The sequence below is a fragment of the Siphateles boraxobius genome, unplaced genomic scaffold (genome assembly GCF_051911475.1).
Source record: "Siphateles boraxobius isolate OS27281-9 unplaced genomic scaffold, OSU_SipBor_1 77, whole genome shotgun sequence".
NCBI classification, from domain to species: Eukaryota; Metazoa; Chordata; class Actinopteri; order Cypriniformes; family Leuciscidae; genus Siphateles; species Siphateles boraxobius.
Window position 1 is genome coordinate 13,116,305 of NW_027509205.1, and position 18,118 is coordinate 13,134,422.

The window sequence follows — 18,118 nt, forward strand, 5'->3', positions numbered from 1 at the left end:
ATTTGTTAAATAAAGAACGTTAAATAAAAAAACCTTCAATAGAGAAAAATGCAATGATGGTAAAAACAAAGTGATGCTTTTAAATTTTAAATTACGTCACGGTCTTTATGAATGAGTCATCGAATCATTCATTCATTCAGTAACTATAATTATGAATTAATCATTAGGCTTGTTTGAGATGCGCCTTGCGCCTGAAATGTAGTCGAGAGTAGGCAGCTGCAGTGAGGGGAGGAGTGAAAAAAGAGCAGGCAAGATGACAGATCTCTCTTCTCACTGTGGATCAGACACCTGTGAGATCAGGTGGATATTGCGGGATTCACGCTCGTGCACAGTGTTGCTAATAAACTGGATGTAATTTAAGTTCTGTTGCAATTTGATGTAATTTAAGTTTTCTGTTATATGAAAATAAATTTAATTTTAAGACACCCAAAGTACTTGTTATTTAATTCCATTCCAAATACGTGTTTATCAATCATTTTTACAGACATATGTTTTAGAGATGCACCGATTACAATTTTCTAGGCCGATTCCGATTTCCGATTTTTCATGAGTTTACATTTACAAGAACATTACTTAATTCTGACATTGCATAAAGAAATGTGCATTTGAGCGCAAACTATCTATGATTGCATACTTAAAAAACGCTTTAATTCATTTTTAAAAGCCCCCAGATCTAAGTCCTGTTTCAGCACGGCGGGCAAGGAGTTCCAGAGCTTAGCACTCTGACGTCACATGCGCGCCTTTTGGGTTTGTAGTCTTTGTAATTATGTATTTTCACAGTCTTATACCTCAAAGGTTTTACATCAAACTGCGACTTTCTTGACTTTACAATGTATCTTTTAAATTGACAAACATCATATGGTGTAATTCAGGGCACAATTCAAACGGGATCAAAATATTTGTTGTCTCTCGCCATTGACTACCATACATTATTTTTCCGAAATAAGGTCCCATGGTGGTCCACCGGAAGGGGAGGGACTTAGGCTCTCTATAGCTTCGGTTATATACTAGTATATGAAACATATAAGTTAAAACACATTAACGGTCGTAGTTTGTATTTCAAACGATCTTATATAATAAAGTTAATAAAGTTATAATAAAGTTATATCTTATTTGTAACCAGGCACTAAAGTGATTACCCATAAAATGAGCTTTGAACCAATCGGATTGCTTGGGTCCTAAGCTGTGACTCATCACTACGATGGGTAGGCCTGTCGCGATAATCAATAAATCAATTAATCGCACGATAAAAAAAATGAGCTCGATAATTTTTCCGGCCGCGATAATTTCCATTTGCATGCTTGTTTTGTTTTCCTCGTCTCTCTCTCTCTCTCTCTCACTCTCTCTCTCTCTCTCTCTCTACCAAAGAGACTGGATGTCAATATCAACGCTGACTGCCACACATTGATTTTCGAATGTTTTTTAAAATTATTATTGTTTTTTTCCCCAATGAGCCTATTTACAATAGTATTTGATTGCAGAGCGCCGTAGCGCGTCCCTCTCTCGCGCGGGCGCGCTCTTTCACCCTCATATGAGGCGCCGTCTAGGGCTTAAATCAAACTTCATTCACGCACACATATATGAAACACTTGCATACACATATATTAAGTAGTCAAACATACATGTATTCTGCTGAATGCTCAAACAAGTACATATGAAATGCACAACGACACACCTAAAGTCACTCACGCACATACACGCAAACTCTACACACACGAGAACGATATGCGCGAACACACAAACTTTCCACGCACATATGAGACGCGCGCACACACACAAAATCGCGCACACTCATATGAGACGTGAGTGCACACACACACACACACACACACACACAAACTCAATGAGACTGAGCACACAAACACAAACTGTCCGCGCACATACTCATATGAGACGCGAGCACACACACACACAAACTAGTGCACATACTCATATGAGACGCATGCTCACACAGTACATGATGCATATGATTCTCGGTGTGAACGGAAGTCACACATTGGTAAGTGCATTTTTTGTTAATAGAGACATAGTCCATTGCTTTTATTGTTTTTGGTTGTTTTGTTAATTTAAATAGTCTTAAGAAATAAAAGTTTATTGACCTTTGAAAAGGTGTACCTGCATTATTATGCCATTATCATTATTTTAGATGAAAATGGTCTCACAACGACAATATTATCGTTTATTATCAATATTATCGTTTATCGCAATAATTTCTTGGACAATTTATCGTTCAGCAAAATTTGCTATCGTGACAGGCCTAACGATGGGACTCAGCACTTCACCACACCGGTTCAAGTCGAACAAGCCTATTGACTCTCATTATTTGTTCAAAGCCGCAGATTCGTTCACCAACACTGCAGCGGCTTTCGTTGGAGCTATAATTGGAGCTATAGTATGTTGACGGATTTCAGGTGTTGCGTGATATCTCTGTGCCCAAGTAGCAGTGCTTCGTCTGTGCTTCCCCCAATATAGTCCCAAGTCAATATCTGCCTAGGAAATCGCCTAGTCTTAATCTACATTTCTATTTGTACTCGTTGTGAATACGCAGACTACAAGAAGAAATTAGTAAAAATATAAATTTTTCATCACTTTTACTCACAACATGCTACCCGACAACATAGGATTCCATTCATTATGCTAAGCTAAGCTAGCGTCGGAGCTGCCAAACTAAGACAATGCATGCACTGAGACAAAAATGCTTTTGCCCACCAATCTAAATGTAGGGGAGACGGTAAATAAGCCCTATTTCAAAAAACGGTGGAGTGTTCCTTTAATATTAATAACTTTCGTTTGTTTAACTGTTGTATAAAATCAATGTCACATTTGCAATCGTGTGGATATTAGTATATTATGGATATTGTGCACAGCCTGTGTCTATATTTGTTCTTCGTGCTAGGAAGTGCTAAATACCCACTCTTACAAAGGTACACGGTCGGCAGAGAACGGCAGTATAGTGCGATTTGCCAAGACAACATAATCTGTACTCTATCATATACACGCTGCTTGTGTGAATGCAGAAAGTTTTGTCCAAAAAAGATTAGGTAATTTGATCGGATATCATGTATTTACGGCATTTTACCTGCTAGAAATACATGCTCAGTTTTAATTTTAAGGTGGGGTAGAATTTGGGGGAAAAAACTCAGCATTTTGTTCGCGTACCCTCTTCTGTCACCTTGAGAACCACTGATATGGATGACTCAGAATCCATTGTACAGTTTTGCCTCGTTTTGAAACTTATACTGACACGGCAATTCCCCACTGAAGAGAAAATGACCGAAATTTCACTACATCTTTTTAAGAGTAACAATTAATCTTTGTCCGGTGTTTATTTTTCATGGACTCTCAGTATTCATTAAAATAAAAACAAGATAACTTGCCTGAATTAGGTCCTGCTGAATTAAACAACCGTTCAGCATGCAGTTTGTCCAGTTTGCACCGTTGGATGAGTCGACGACGCGCGCATCTCTCTCTCAAAAAACAAAACAAAAAGAATTTACGCAATTTACACGGGTCATCCAACCGAATTGGAATTCGAATTGTATCTTCCTGGGCGGGTCGCAATTTACAAATATAACAAATATAAAAAATTAAAATAACTATGTATATATACATATATACATATGTATATATGTCAATCTGTGTTCGTGCTGCCACTGAGCCAGAAAGAAAAGTTTTCATGTAACTGTTATAGGTATAAAACAGCTTTACAAACAGTCTTTTCAACCACACAATTATTTCTGTTGTAGAATAATTCAAATGAATTTTTCTTTCAAATTCACAGAACTTGTACATTTTAAGTAGGCTAAAACAGCTAAAAAACTAAAAAAAACGACTGGGATTTCTATTTCCCAGCATCCTTTGCCCATGGCACATGAAAGGGAGAGTAAATGCTAAAATTAAATGAATTATAATGTATTTTGTGTGCAAGATTAATGTTAAGTTGGAGATTTAGTATGGATTCATGTTTTGTTATGCTAATTTAGAAGAATTTCTGGTGACAAGTGCTGCATGAGGCTTGGTTTGAGAGCAAATATGTTAAAAGCTTTATATTGCTGAACTCATACAGCAAGTTCTATAACATGCTGTTGTTAAAGGTAGGGTATGTGATTCTCTTTTTTGTCCATTTTTTCAAAATAACTTGAAATCCTGTTCCTAACCCACTTACAGCCACTGAGTTAGAAGCACTGAAATGAAAATTAAGCAATTTAATCATCTGTGGAACGGGCAGGACTCGAAAAACTCCAGCCAATCATTTCCAAGATCACCTGGAATCATTGGACAGTAAGTTCGTCAATCAAACGGATGTACCATACCCCCCTCCCCCCAGCGCACGTGACCCCCTTCGTGCGCATACTCAAAGCTTGTGACGCATGCGCATCTCGTCAGTAAAGCCGGTTCCATGATTAGTAGTAAATCGTTATTACAATCTCTCGCGCGAGAGAAAAAAATCTGAGTTTTTTGCATGATTGTGCATCCATGTTCTTCGAATGGGTGGAGTCAGAGCCAGCGTTGGAGGAAAGAAGGTAGGACCATTTGAATTGTGTATTTTCAAAATCGTTTTTTCAAATCACATACCCCACCTTTAACATGTTAGCAAATTAGAAAGGTAGCATTTATTGAACTAGCTTGTTATAGCTATCTAAGTTTATACTAATAACAATATTCACATTGAAGTTACATGAAAATTTTAAGTTAAATGTATAAGTACTGCTTAAACTTTGAATTGCTTAACTTAAAAATTGAGGTAACTGATTATTGAAGTTTTGTCAATTTATTTGAGTTTACAGTGTAGCGATCAAAATAGAGGAAATCACATTTCTTTTGAGACTAACTTCAATTAAAGATTGTGGCAATTACATTGTTACACCAGTAGGTGGCGACCTGTGAGTGTTAAAACATTTATTTTTGCCATTGAATCATGTATTCAAAAGATTAGTTAAAAAACGCTGATTCATCCAGTAATTAAACAAGTGAAGTGTTTATTAGTGAGTCATTGAATTTTTTTTTTTTATAATGTATTCAAATTAATTAAACATTTTCAAATAGACTGTAGCAATTAATATTTTGTCAGAACCCTATACTAAATTACATGTTATTTTGGTCAGTTGTCTGTTCAGAATCGTGATTGATCTCTATTTGAAACCAAACAATCATGATTTTAAATTTATCCAGAATCGCCCAGCTCTAATGTGGATAACAACAGCAGGGCTCGACATTAACGCTTGTCCGGGACAAGTGGATTTTTTGAAGGGACAATTGAAAGAGAATTTTACTTGCCCAACCGGACAAGTTGCCCTATTAGCTACAACGTCAATAACAAAAAATAACAATAATAATAACTAGGGAATCACTAAAATGAGAGAATGATTCTGATTGTATTACATTTATTGTAAGTTGCGATCGATAGTGGATAAATGTATTTCTGACGGTAACAATGTTGCCCTGTTGAGGCTCGCGCAGCCTCTCGAGGAGAAATCTATACAAATGAGCGCAGTATATGAACTCAGTTAACAACATGCTACCTATAAAAATTCTAAATGTGGAGTTTTTATATTTTTTAGCATAGCCTATGATACAGACAGTTAAGCAACCTCACACAACGAATGCTGTTTTCCTGAATACCATCACAATTAAAAATGTGACATTGATTTCATTCAACAGTTCAATAAACAGTTCAAATGTTGAATGTTTTTGCTCTGTTTCAGCAACAAAAATAGTTCCAAACAAAGATCACAGTAGAACCATAGCGCATCTCACAGCAACTCACAGCAACATCCAGCCGTGTTTGCATTACTGAATGATACAGCATTATGAACGAATCGGTTGAGTCAAAGATTCAATGATCCATTCATAAACACATGACTCCTTTTTGTGGCTCATTTTTACTCATCAGTAGTTTGAACGAATCGTTTGAATGAATCAATCAATGGCTCGCGCATTAAGACGGTCGCCTGTCGGTTTATTGTTATGTTTAAAAGTATTGTTCTTTCCGTTTCTTATTTCTATATTTAAAACAATCTCATAACATTATTTAATGCAATTGTAATTTTTCAGTGTAAATGATTTAATTTGATCAGCCCGACCTAGGGAAATAGCCCTATAGTGACTTATTATTCAAAATAATTTAATTTATTGATCAAATTTAGGAATTAAAATGAAAGATGAAGCATACATTTAATAAGATTAGGGGGGGATGCCATTTAAAGCTGCAGATATTACAATATGCACATTTAAATATATCAAAGCTGATTGAACATCAATGAAAATATTGCTCGGTATATATAACACACAAAATCCGGACAAGCAACTTTTTTACTCTGACAAGTAAATGACAGATTTACTTGTCCGAAGGACAAGCACATGAGAAGGCTTAATGTCGAGCCCTGCACATATCCACATACTTCATACTTCCTCCATTTACATATGACTGATATTCCACTCACTAACTCTATGGTGAATTAGCTTATCTAATCTAAGAGATAGAATCCCCAATTGAAATCATAAAACGTCTCTGACACCACCACATCAATAAATCAATTACACAAAATAAACTATACATTTTCTTAAACCGATGACAAACTAAGAACAAATTATTACCTGGAACAAGCCTCAACATTAAGTCACAATTAGCACCTGACTTGAGAGCACTTCCACATTATAAGAAGCTAGACCTTGCTATTATCTTGAAAGGAAATAAAGAAGCATGGATTGAAGCATAAATTGAAACATAATAGCAAAAGCCCTCTGAACCAGCATAATGTTGACTAAATCATTTGCTACCATTCAGTGGCGATCAGTTACACTTAAGCGAGATAGTTGTGAGAGAAGTAAGAAAATGATTCTTGGCACGACTGACTGTGAGTGACTGAACATCTCTTGAGGGCATAATAAAAAGAACCACATCTTAAACCTTTCAGACCTGGCGTCCATTACTATGAATGTGACACTGCTTTAGATCTTGTGGATGAAAGGTTGTATGTTTAACAGCCAATCAAATAGCAATATAGCATTTTAGGCAAAGTGCAAAAGTAATGTAGCTTTAAAAAATGCAATATTAACAGGCTTCTCATAACAGTTTGAAAGATTTCTTGTAATATTAAACTGATTTGTATGGCATAAAATCAACTGTAGCATTACAACTTTGCCCATTAAGTATTCATTTTTTGTCAGGCTCATACCATTTTATATATTTTTATTTCTAGACAATATTTCGAGTCTAAATAATCTTGTTCACAGTCCACAGTTTTCTGCATACAACTCTTTGTGGTCTTTTATTTTGTTATTGTGAATAGACAGTTAATCAGTGCCAACTCTTTAAATCTAGATTACATCATTTCTTTTCCATGCTTTGCTCTTTGAAAAATCAATGCTTGATTAATAGCAAAAACCTGGACTTTGCTGAGCAAAAGGATGATTGTGTCTAAATTAAGGAGCACAAACAGCATCATTTCAGCATCTATCTTCCACCTGATTACGTTCTTGTTCAACTTTTTGATGTATTAGAAAGCAGTAATATTGCCTGTAAAAGGATAGACAACAAAGTGAGCTCATATAAAAAGCATAACCTGTTATAAGGAATACATTAATAATGTCTGCTAGTATATAGCCATAGGAAATACTGAGACACTGTCAATTTTTCATTATTTGCCCTGAAACCTCAGACTAGACATGCTACACAGCAGTGTTCAGCTGTGTCTGCCCATATTGCTGTTTGTCAGGCTGGCTATAGCCACTGTGACAAATCACCAGCAGGCCGCCTTGTTAAAACACTGATGTGGTTTAATGGGTGATGTCCGAGACTTGGGTACATCTGATGAGCTCTCAGCAGACATTAGTGACCAGCCGTATCTACTAGAGTGATCACAATCCTGGCTATAGTTTGCCAGTAATACATTTCTTTTTCACATAAAGTTATTTCTTAACTGTATCTAGACTATGCAACCTTGTTGGTTCTACATTGACTAAATCATTATGAACATCTTATCTAGGCTAAAAGTTGTCGGCATTCATATACACTATGAGACTGGCCTAAATCCACAACCACAAAGCCCAAAACAGTGACTTAATTCAGGTACCAAAACGCCTGCAACAAACTGAAGAGAAAAACGAGCCTTCTTATGTATTTCCAGCCTCAGCCAAGCTCACCCATCCATGAAAATCCCATCTCAGGGAAAGAGGAGGTGAGGACCTGCAAGCACACATGCACACACACATTTACTCGCACACAGCAGACAGTAAAGGACACGCCGCCAGATCCTCGCTAAAGCCCTTTATCCTTATCATAACTACTCCCACAATTGCTCACATGATTACTCACATACCTGTTTCCACAAAGCCATGCAACATTTTTACTGTCCTGGTGATACGAAAACCTCCAGGCACCCAACATTAACTGGGCCGCTACAGACAGGCACACACAACGGTTAAATCATGTTGGTGTATGAGAGCGTGAGACGTGATACTTAGCCTAACGCACAGACAGATACAAAAGGAGGCATGTTCACATACTACACAAGCCATCTGAAATAATATCAACATGACTGGCTGCAAACAGCCACTTCTGCAGTTTACTTTACATCTCTTAAAATCTTTGAGCTTTGAAATGGCAAGGACTTACTCAATGGTGTAATGAGCAGACAGCATAACAAGAAGATGAGGCTGATTTAACTCCACTTACAAATTTACACAAAAAAATGAACGGGCTTAATTACACAGATCAACTAAGACTTCAGAGGTGCCAGAAGAAAAAAATATACTGCCTATTAAACATGAGAACAGTGCCACTTCTAGGGTAATCAGAGCTCCACAACACATGATCTGAACACAACAAATGCTTTATGCTAAAAGTCCAACATAAAATATGCATGTTTTATACTCTAAGGGGAAAAAGTGTCTAGTAGCGTTGACAAATCATTTCAACAGATAGTAGAGCTCAGTCACGCTGTGTTATTGGGTCCTCTGGATGGATGTTTTTCAAAGGTTGACGCTAGCATTTGGAGCACAAAGTGTGCAAGGTCTTATACCACCCACTGACACTTTCAGTTACTAACAACACATCTGATATCGACAGCATACTCCCATCAAAGCATTGACTCGTCAATCATCGCAGAAAGCCCCAACAGGAAATCCCAAAGGAGGAGAGGACGACAAATGAAATCAAGAGGTAAATAAATGAATCGATGGATGAATAATAGATTAGGCAGCAAGTGGCCCCTTCGAGCAATGCCACGAATGCAATATTAATAAGCAGCTCTTACTGTTCGTCTCTGTGTCATCACTGACACTCTTAGGAGGAGCATGGGCCGAATAACACACAGCTGATCTGTACATTCGATCCGGATTACGGATTTTCTTCAGTCCTTCAGGAAGCAAAGAGAGAGAGTGGAGAAGACAAAAAAGAATTCTGGGAAAAGTACACATTCCCGGATGTACAATGGCTCACAACTTTGTTTCAGTCTTTATTTCCCCCATGCACATAGCAGGAACTTATAAGAATGTTTCCCGGGGTCAGCAGTGTCATGTCTGCCGAACCCCGGTCTCCCTCCCATCAGCAAGCCCATGCATCCCAAATGTGTCCATCTCCATGCTGAAGAACACCTCTCCCGAACAATATGCACCGTTCGGCCTCAGAGTTCAGCATGCCTATTTGTTTCTCCCCTTTTTTTATCAAGCACATTCAGGGGTGCATTTAAAAGGATTATTTTGGCCTAAGGGTGCTGCCTTGTGGGGAGAAAATGCAGTTTCATTTGCAGGAAGGGGTATGGATGAGGAATGTAAAAGCAACCTGGCTCCCTTGTAACTTGAGACCGCATGCACATTTTCATTAACTATAACAAAGTATTATAGATGGCTCCAGCTGTTAATGGCTATAAGGTTTTACGCTGCCAAGGGAGAAAACAATCTAGACCACAGCATATAGTAACTCCAATGCTAATTGATTTGTTCAAAAACTCCTGACATGTTGTGTGTGTCTGCCTGTGTTTCTTGTATTTTTTCACTTTGCTCCTCAGTCTTACTGATAAATCTGTAGGTGTTGAAATAAACAGTCAAGAAATAGCCCTTAACAGGTAGCAATGAGGGCAGCAATCACACCCATTGTGGTCCCAAGGCTGTTTGGTGAGGCTCAATTTTAGTAAGATACACCAATCGATGAAGTTAATGTGTGTTTCTGTGTGAGGCAGGTAGAGGAGGACCGAGACAAGCCGAAAGGATCTGTCACTACTCCCCAGGAAGAAGTGCCATCTCCATCTATCCCTGCCAGTCACTAATTCAATTAAAAAGCATATTCTCAAAATAAGAATTATGGGGGAGAGGACTATGCAGAGATCTTTAAAAGTTAATTTTCTACATAATGGCTCAGTATATCATAGATCCTGCTTTGAAAGCTTATATCCTCCCTGCTTCTACTAATAGTCAGTTGTTGTAATAAACACCCTATAACAGCCTTTCTGCCATTCTCTGAAGGAACCACCAAATTAAAATTGATTTGTATAGAAATATGGAGCATAGTTGAAATTTTTGTTTCAAGTAATTGTTCACCCAAAAATTAAAATCACTTATGTCATCATTTACTCACCCCCATGTCCTCAATGTCTGTTTTAAATATATTTTTTATGTTCCACAGAGGAAAGAAAGTCTGGTTTGGAAAATGATGAGGGTGAGTAAATGAGTAAATTATTTTTTGGGTGAACTGTCCCTTTAACTGTGCAGTTCTCTAGCACATCTCAATCCACGGTCGCCACCTTCCATAGGTACAGTCCCGGTTCCTGGCAATGTAAAAAGTGAGCTGGGTCATATCAGGAGACAGAATAACTCTATGGGGTGCGTGAGACATTAACCATGTTTTCATAGCAGCCTCCAGCTAAGAACAGCCTGTCCTTATGTGCAAAAAACCCTGCCAAATAATAAGGCCCTGGAGAACCATGCTCTATGCAAACATTTTAAATGCTTCAAGGACAAAAGGTTAGAATACAGGCAACAATCAGCACTAAAACGTATAATGGAAAACTCCCCTAGCATACATGCTGGAAGTGTGTAGGCCTAGAGTTTAAATATAACGCACTATATGGGACTCTGAATTTAGTTGTAGCTATACAGTGCAGTGCACTCTATATTAATATGGAGGTGTGGAACACTAGCTCCTCCCCCATACATTGACCTGACAAGCATGACAAAAATAACCAAGCCTGTTCTGCAATGGGAGTCACAAGTCAGGGTTTCTGAAAAGCTCTTGGTTACTGAGATGCATTGGCAGGAAGCAGGCCATGTCTGAGACACGTTTCAAGGATGGTTGTGTTTGTTTGAATCTGAAATGCACACACAGACATGCAGAGATTGGCTATTAACATGCACACACCCACAATTACACACACACAAAGAGAGAGCTAGTTTAGGTAGTTAGCCTCAGTGCTGTTTTGAAAACAAACGGAGATGTATATTTATGGTAATGCTTGTATTCTTAGCTGACACAGTGTTAAAAATATAAAAGTGAACATTTGGGAAGCTCAATACCACCTCCTTGTGGATTGCTATATATTCAAAATCAAAACCCTGGATTTGTCTAGACTCTAGAGCTATGTTTTAATGCCACTTTTATTAGGATAATTTATTAGTTTGTCAATATGCATAATTTACTACACAGTGAGATTTTATAATCAAACTTATCTTTCACTTTCTACAAGGCTATTTAGCATCATGATAAGGAAAATATCATTATCACCGCATGATTTATAAACTCATATTGCTTTCTTTACAGTTTTTTATAGGCTAGTTTGCTATCAGAAACCATGATAGAATGATTGTATATTCGCTTTAGCCAATCGAATATTTGTAAGATATGATATAATGATTCCCTAAAATAAGTTTATTTTAACTCAATGTCGCCACCTTGTGGCTAATAAAATACTATTTGCTTTGATCTGACATTGAAGGTGAATTTCAAACTAAAAATCCTCGCAACTAATGACGACTTCCCAAAACCTCGTTGTTCATACGTTTTATATACAATGAAATCTGCTATATGAGAGTGTTGTGTAATTATTGCTATATCAGAGACAAAGTGTAATTGTTGTCATAGAGCCCTAATAATAGCCTACTAAACAATACCGTTGCTACTTCTGACAAAAATAAAATAAAAAACTAATTTGTATTTCAGCCAAATGTAGCAGCGACATACTGTGGACATACATTATATTCAACTGTACTAGAGTGTCTCAGAGTGAAAGCAACTCTTGTTTTCTCATACATTCTAGAGACAAATCTGAAAAGTATCCAAAGCAGTGTTAAAGAGAAATGGTTATGTATAATCTTCAATGGCACATCTTCTTCCTTCGTAGCAAATGAATAAAAATGAATTTTGCGTTATTGTAGACACATTCCATTAGTTCTAAAAAGGTCTGGAAATATAAGACTCTAAGGCTGTACAAGAATCTAGTTCAGAGATTTAGATTACTGTTTATGTGTATGACGTAAAGGGGGCAAACTGGTATGGAAGAATGTGTCCTTGAAGCAAATTTCAAAGTGAAATTGCTTTGACCACATATCACAAAACCGCTAAAAAGAAGGTCAGTTGGAGTCTATGTACGCGTGAAAGTGACTAAGAGAAAAAAATCTAGTATTAAACAAGCTTACCAGTAGTGTTTTATACGACCCCAGTATATAACGTAGTTTTAAGTCGAACTACGGTCTCTAGAACTCTACACACGCAAACTCAGAAACAATTTACGCAACTGAAGAAGCTTGATAAATCGAAAAAAGAAGTTAGAAATCGACAGCCGTGTCGGCTCACAAGTTTTGCTTTGAGCGCGACCGTTAAAGCTGAAGCAAACGGAACGCGAGACGGAATTTTGAATTTTCAGAGGCTCTCGCGCTTTTGCTCCGGATTGTTTTTAAATATATGTGATGCACACTGCTGGCTAGCTACCGATGCTGGCTAGGGTGATGTGATGTGATGTCTCCGTGCTGGAATAACGAGTGTGTGAGGATAAACACAGAGGCTTTAAAATCCCAAAAGCTCCTCGCTTCTCAACTACCGGCTCTTCCTCGCCTGCCTCCAATTTTTTTCCCTCGCACACTCTTGTCGTACAAGTAAAAAATATCCCCGATGTTTCTGACTTACCTTCCGGCTTGTTTTCGGCAGCCATTTCCCCTCCGCGCGCCACATCCTCCTCCTCTTCACGAGCGTTGGGTACCACGCGCGTTCACGCAGAGGACAGCAGCACGAGAAGGGACTGGAGAGGCAGAGGCAAGTCCAATCAGAGCGCACTCACCATTGGCTGTCGAACTATGACTGACCATGTTGTTCTAAAATGGCTTGCGAGAGCAAAGCAAATATCCTCCCCTTTAAAGTGTCTCTGAGAACCATTGGGTAAAGCGTGGTGTGTATACACACCTTAAGAAGAACCGAACCAATCCAAAGTGAGCGCTCGTGAGACGTTCGCGTGCAAATGAAAAGGCGATGCAAATGTTTCAACTTGCTCAATTCAAAAGCAGAAAACGTATTTCATTCGTAAGCAATTCAGGACAAGTTATTTGTGTACGTTTTGTATATGACCTTTAATAGATAACGAATTTGGGGCTATTGAGTTGTTGCATTTTTAAATCAAAGCTCTGCTACCATATGTTCAACCCACTAAAATTGAAAACTTAACTTTTTCGACCACTTTGAATTTATTTATGAAGGAAATCGAGTTAAAACTGAAAACTCATTAAGTCACGTAAAATATCAGAAATTATTGTGACAAGTTTTTTTTTCACAGTTTACACACACAACTGCTTTTTATGTTGTTAGAGCGATGTATACCATTAAGATAAAGATATAGCAATCCATAGTAGGTTAACCTTGCAGATGAAACAACGTTGGGCTGAATGCGCGGAAGTGCTGCGCAGGTGCTGAACGGACAGCTCCAGGTGGCAGCAGCGATCCACCCTCACCGTGCGCAGAGAGACAGACCTAGGCTCCAAAACGCCAAAAACCTTATGGTTCACTGAAAGAATCCTGCACAGACAGAGAAATAGATTCTGACAGGCTATTCCAACATTATATGAAGAATGCTGTGGTATTAGGTCCCATCTGAATTGCCTAGAAAACCTCAAAACTGCGTTTAGGAATATGGAAGTCGCATGATACCCAAGCTGATTAATTATTCGTTAGATTAAGCATTCGTTAATTGCATTGAGCGTATAGATAATGGCTTAAATGTCTCTCTGCCCGCAGCGAATAGCCGCTATGAAATGTTATCATTAAAGCGTCATCTTTATTGCTTGCAGTTTCTTGATAACATGAGTGCTTTCCAAATGCTTATCTGTTCGTTTTCTTAGAGAAAAATCGTGGATTGTTGAATAAAATAATCAAAATGACCCGTGGTGAGAAATCATTCGGGCCAGTATATCAGACGATACATCTGGTAATGGAAATAAACATAACATTGTGACTTATAATGTTTTTGAAATAACATATTTGTGGACTTAATAAATCAAGTTCAATAGCAACGGTTTAATTTAGGAGTAAAACATGTTCAGAAATCTAATAATAATAATATACATAAAGCTTGAACAATGTTGGTCTACTACAACTTTTGAGGCACTTAAATTCCCTAAGGTACTAAAAATTATACTGAAGCATAATTCCTTATACGAACATCTGCAATCTTTTCTTCCCAGGATCACACAAGGTTCACACATGACATCACACGGAGGTCTACAAAGATTACTAGATTCTTATTATCATTTCTTCATGACAACATCATTGTTTCCATCCATTCAACTTTGTTTCAAACATTTTACTCAATTTTATGAGTTTTCAGAGATTCAAATTGAATTTATTCATCTGTAATTAAAATCCAAGTGGAATTATTTAAAGATTCTGCACATGACTGATTTATTTGGGTTTGATTTCATCTACAGTCATTTACTAACCGAATGTTAATTAAGGCCAAAAGAGGCCTTTCGAGTTTTTAAACAGAAAAAAAATTAACCTTCTTTGGGACTAATTATGAAATCAGTTAGAAAAAAAATGATGACTTTTTATTTTACACACATTTAAGACTAATATCATTTTACAGAGTTATTTTTCTACATCTGACCTTTGACCTTTTTAGGGTGCCATCATTTATAACTGTTATAGATTTGTCCTATATTAGGGTAAATGTCCTATTAGGGTAAATTACTTTCTGGAAATTGTCTGAAACTTCACGTTCAAATGCATTTTCACTATCTGAAAAGTAGTGAAACAGTCTTAGTGTTTTAAAAAACAAAACATTAAAAAGCTTTATTAACATTCCATTTCGTCTTGTGCTGCTATATTTCATTTAGATCTCAGATTTGAAAATGTCAAAAACTGAACAAATTCTGATGCAACTACAAAGTAGTGGTAGTAAAACCTGTTTCAAAAAACATTAAAAACATGGTTTCTTTCTTGGAATTCCAAATCAATGATTGTAGCACGAATGAAAATCATCTCAAGACTCTTCTTTTTCTGTGTACCCCACACTTTCCACATGTAACTCGATTTTGACCTTTTTGTCTTCATTTTTGTCCGTGTAGTGAGGTCAATAGGCATTGCCATCTGACCTTTGGTTGTATGAATCAAATCTTCCAAACTGGCATAGGATTATGTACCCAAATGCCTGACTTCCACAACAATCTATGACTAATATTCTTCATCTCTACCATCACCCTCTCTGCTTCTATCCTCCTTGATCCTCAACTTTTTCCTTTCTTTCTACAACCTCATTTTCTGACGCACTGTCGTCACTAAGTGAAGGAAAATGAAAGTGACATGTGAAGGCCAATTGTGGTAAACCATTCTCTGAATGTGTCCTCTGCATTCAACCCTTTAAAGTTAGTGCTCACACATTAGGAGTAGTGAGTAGTGAACACACACACACACACACACACACACACTTCAAACCGTGTACACACACACCTGGAGCAATGGGCAGCCATTCACTGCAGCAACTGAGGAGCGATTGGGGGTTAGGTGCCTTGCTCAGTAGTTTCCTGTCGGTATTGAGAATCAAACCCGCAACTTTCAGGTTACACGTCCGACTCTCTAAACTTCAATACTTTCTGGAAAAAACTTTCTACTTTCTATCATCAATAGTTTCTGGAAAGGTAGCCTACAGTTTTTCCTCTCTGTCTTCTATAAAACTTACTAAGATCAACCTAAGGCCACGTCCACACGAAGCCAGAGCTGTCCAGTTTCCTCGTTCTAAAAAAAATCCGTAAACACGGCGCCGTCTCAAGAAATATCTGCGTACACACGAAACCATTGAAACAGACTCAAACTGATGTAGTATACATGCCAGACCAGTATGAGGCGCTGTATTTCTGACACAGATACACTAAAAACAGAGAAGAAGACTTGCGCATAAACCTTTCGCGCTGTATACAATAACATACAGTATGTAATATTAGGCACAGTAGCTTCTTTTCTTTTTTTACCAAGAACTTTATTGAACAATATGAAAAACCATAAATGGCCTGGTACAAAATAGGGATGAGTCACGATATTCGATTAGTTAGCTAAAGCATAAAGCTTGCCACCAACAACCAGCAAATAGCCTAATCATTAGGAGACATTTTAATTGTTTATTAATAAACTAGTGTTTTCTGTGACGATGCTGACTCGCCACCTTCGCAGTATTGTGAAGGTGCCTAAAAAGAGAAATGCGCACTTCATACGGATTTATTAGAGTTGTCTGTTTCTTTTCTTTTTGAATTGTTTTGTTTAAAAGTAGACATTTCAAGCTTAGATATATTTCTGAGTTTCTGTTTATTTATGAGACAAGCTCCAGTTCACGTGCGATGCAAGTTATATCGTGTCGGCGCCTCCATGTCCTGATTATAGGCTATTGTCTGCTATATTTGCTTCTTATTTATTAAATCCAGGACATTGGTTGTTGAAACATTGATTAAAATTAAGATACAATTTATACAAAACAAAATTCACTTTAAAGAAAGGCTTTATACAAAACAAAACTTAATGAAGTGGTCAAAATGATGCGTCTCCATATTGCGCATCTTATGATTAGGCTACTCACGCTGTTCACTTTTCATATAATCAACATATATGAAATGGGAAAAAAATAACATAATATTTAAACATAAATATGAAACTAACTTTTCTTTAATGGCTTCAACATGTCGGCCTACAGTACAGAGAAATTTAATGTCGGAGCCAAAGCCGTGTTACCGGTGAGCATGAGGGGCTGAGGTGCGTTTTTTGAATAATAGGCTAATCAAATAATTCCCAGCGATCATCGAATATTATTTTTGCTTGAAATGCACATCCCTACAAAATACGAAATGTCTTAATCAGACAAAATACAAGCATCATAACATAAGAAAGAAATATAAATAAATAAAGAAGTAAAACAAAGAAATACAAATACATTAAAGTAGGCCTAAATAATAAATAAAGAAATAAGTGGCTCAGTAGCGTCTGCAGCATGAACTCAAGCAAGTAGTGGCAGTTGTTGTTGATGTTAGGCTACTGATTTAGTGCGTCTGATTAGTCGACACGTGGGGTGATGACATCATCGTTTCACAAAATATACGGATTGGCCGTACACACGAAGACGCAAGGGTGTCGTTTGCAGATTTATCCACCCTGGGACCCGGTTTCAAAAAATAGCGGTTTCAGTCTCCCAAAACGCCGGATCCGTCTGGATGAAATGCCGGTCCGATAAAATTTTTTTACGTATAGGCTACAGCTAAACGCGTCTCCATGTGGACAGGGCCTAAAACACAGGCAAAAAGACTATTATACTGTCTGTCAGCACTGAACAATAGTGCCAGCTACACAGAAAAAATATATCCCCTAAAAGGACTTTGTCATTTATGCATGATGAACAGATTTTTTGGTCTTTGGGTGACTGTTTTTACAAAATGTGCACTAAAAATTACCAAAAACTTTAGAAAACACATTTTGTATTTTGTAGTCTAAAATGAACTCACAATGGAGCCCTGACAGCATGTGACCTAACATGTGCTAATGCCTCCTTCACATTCATATAAAACGTCCCATTTACTGTTGATATACAGTAAAATACAATAATATATTCAACCATAAAAAACAAAAAACACCTTACTAATATCATATGACATCCCCTTCAGC

The 18,118-nt window shown here is 37.4% G+C and overlaps 1 protein-coding gene across 9 annotated transcripts in view; it reads right to left on the bottom strand.

The window, feature by feature from the left end:
• Positions 1–13,231, bottom strand: part of camta1a (calmodulin binding transcription activator 1a) — a 502,209-nt gene extending 488,978 nt beyond the window's left edge. For 5 of the 9 annotated variants that reach the window (XR_013198264.1, XR_013198260.1, XR_013198259.1 and 2 more), the window contains exon 1: positions 13,118–13,231. Coding sequence is in view for 3 of the 9 variants with exons in the window: in XM_077218052.1 (XP_077074167.1) it covers positions 13,118–13,142 (25 nt within the window). In the remaining 6 variants the exon portion in view is untranslated. Of the gene's footprint in view, positions 1–9,257; positions 9,360–13,117 lie in introns of all 9 variants that reach the window. The other 4 variants (XR_013198263.1, XR_013198262.1, XM_077218051.1 and 1 more) reach the window with 1 other exon arrangement.
• Positions 13,232–18,118: the final 4,887 nt, after the last annotated feature.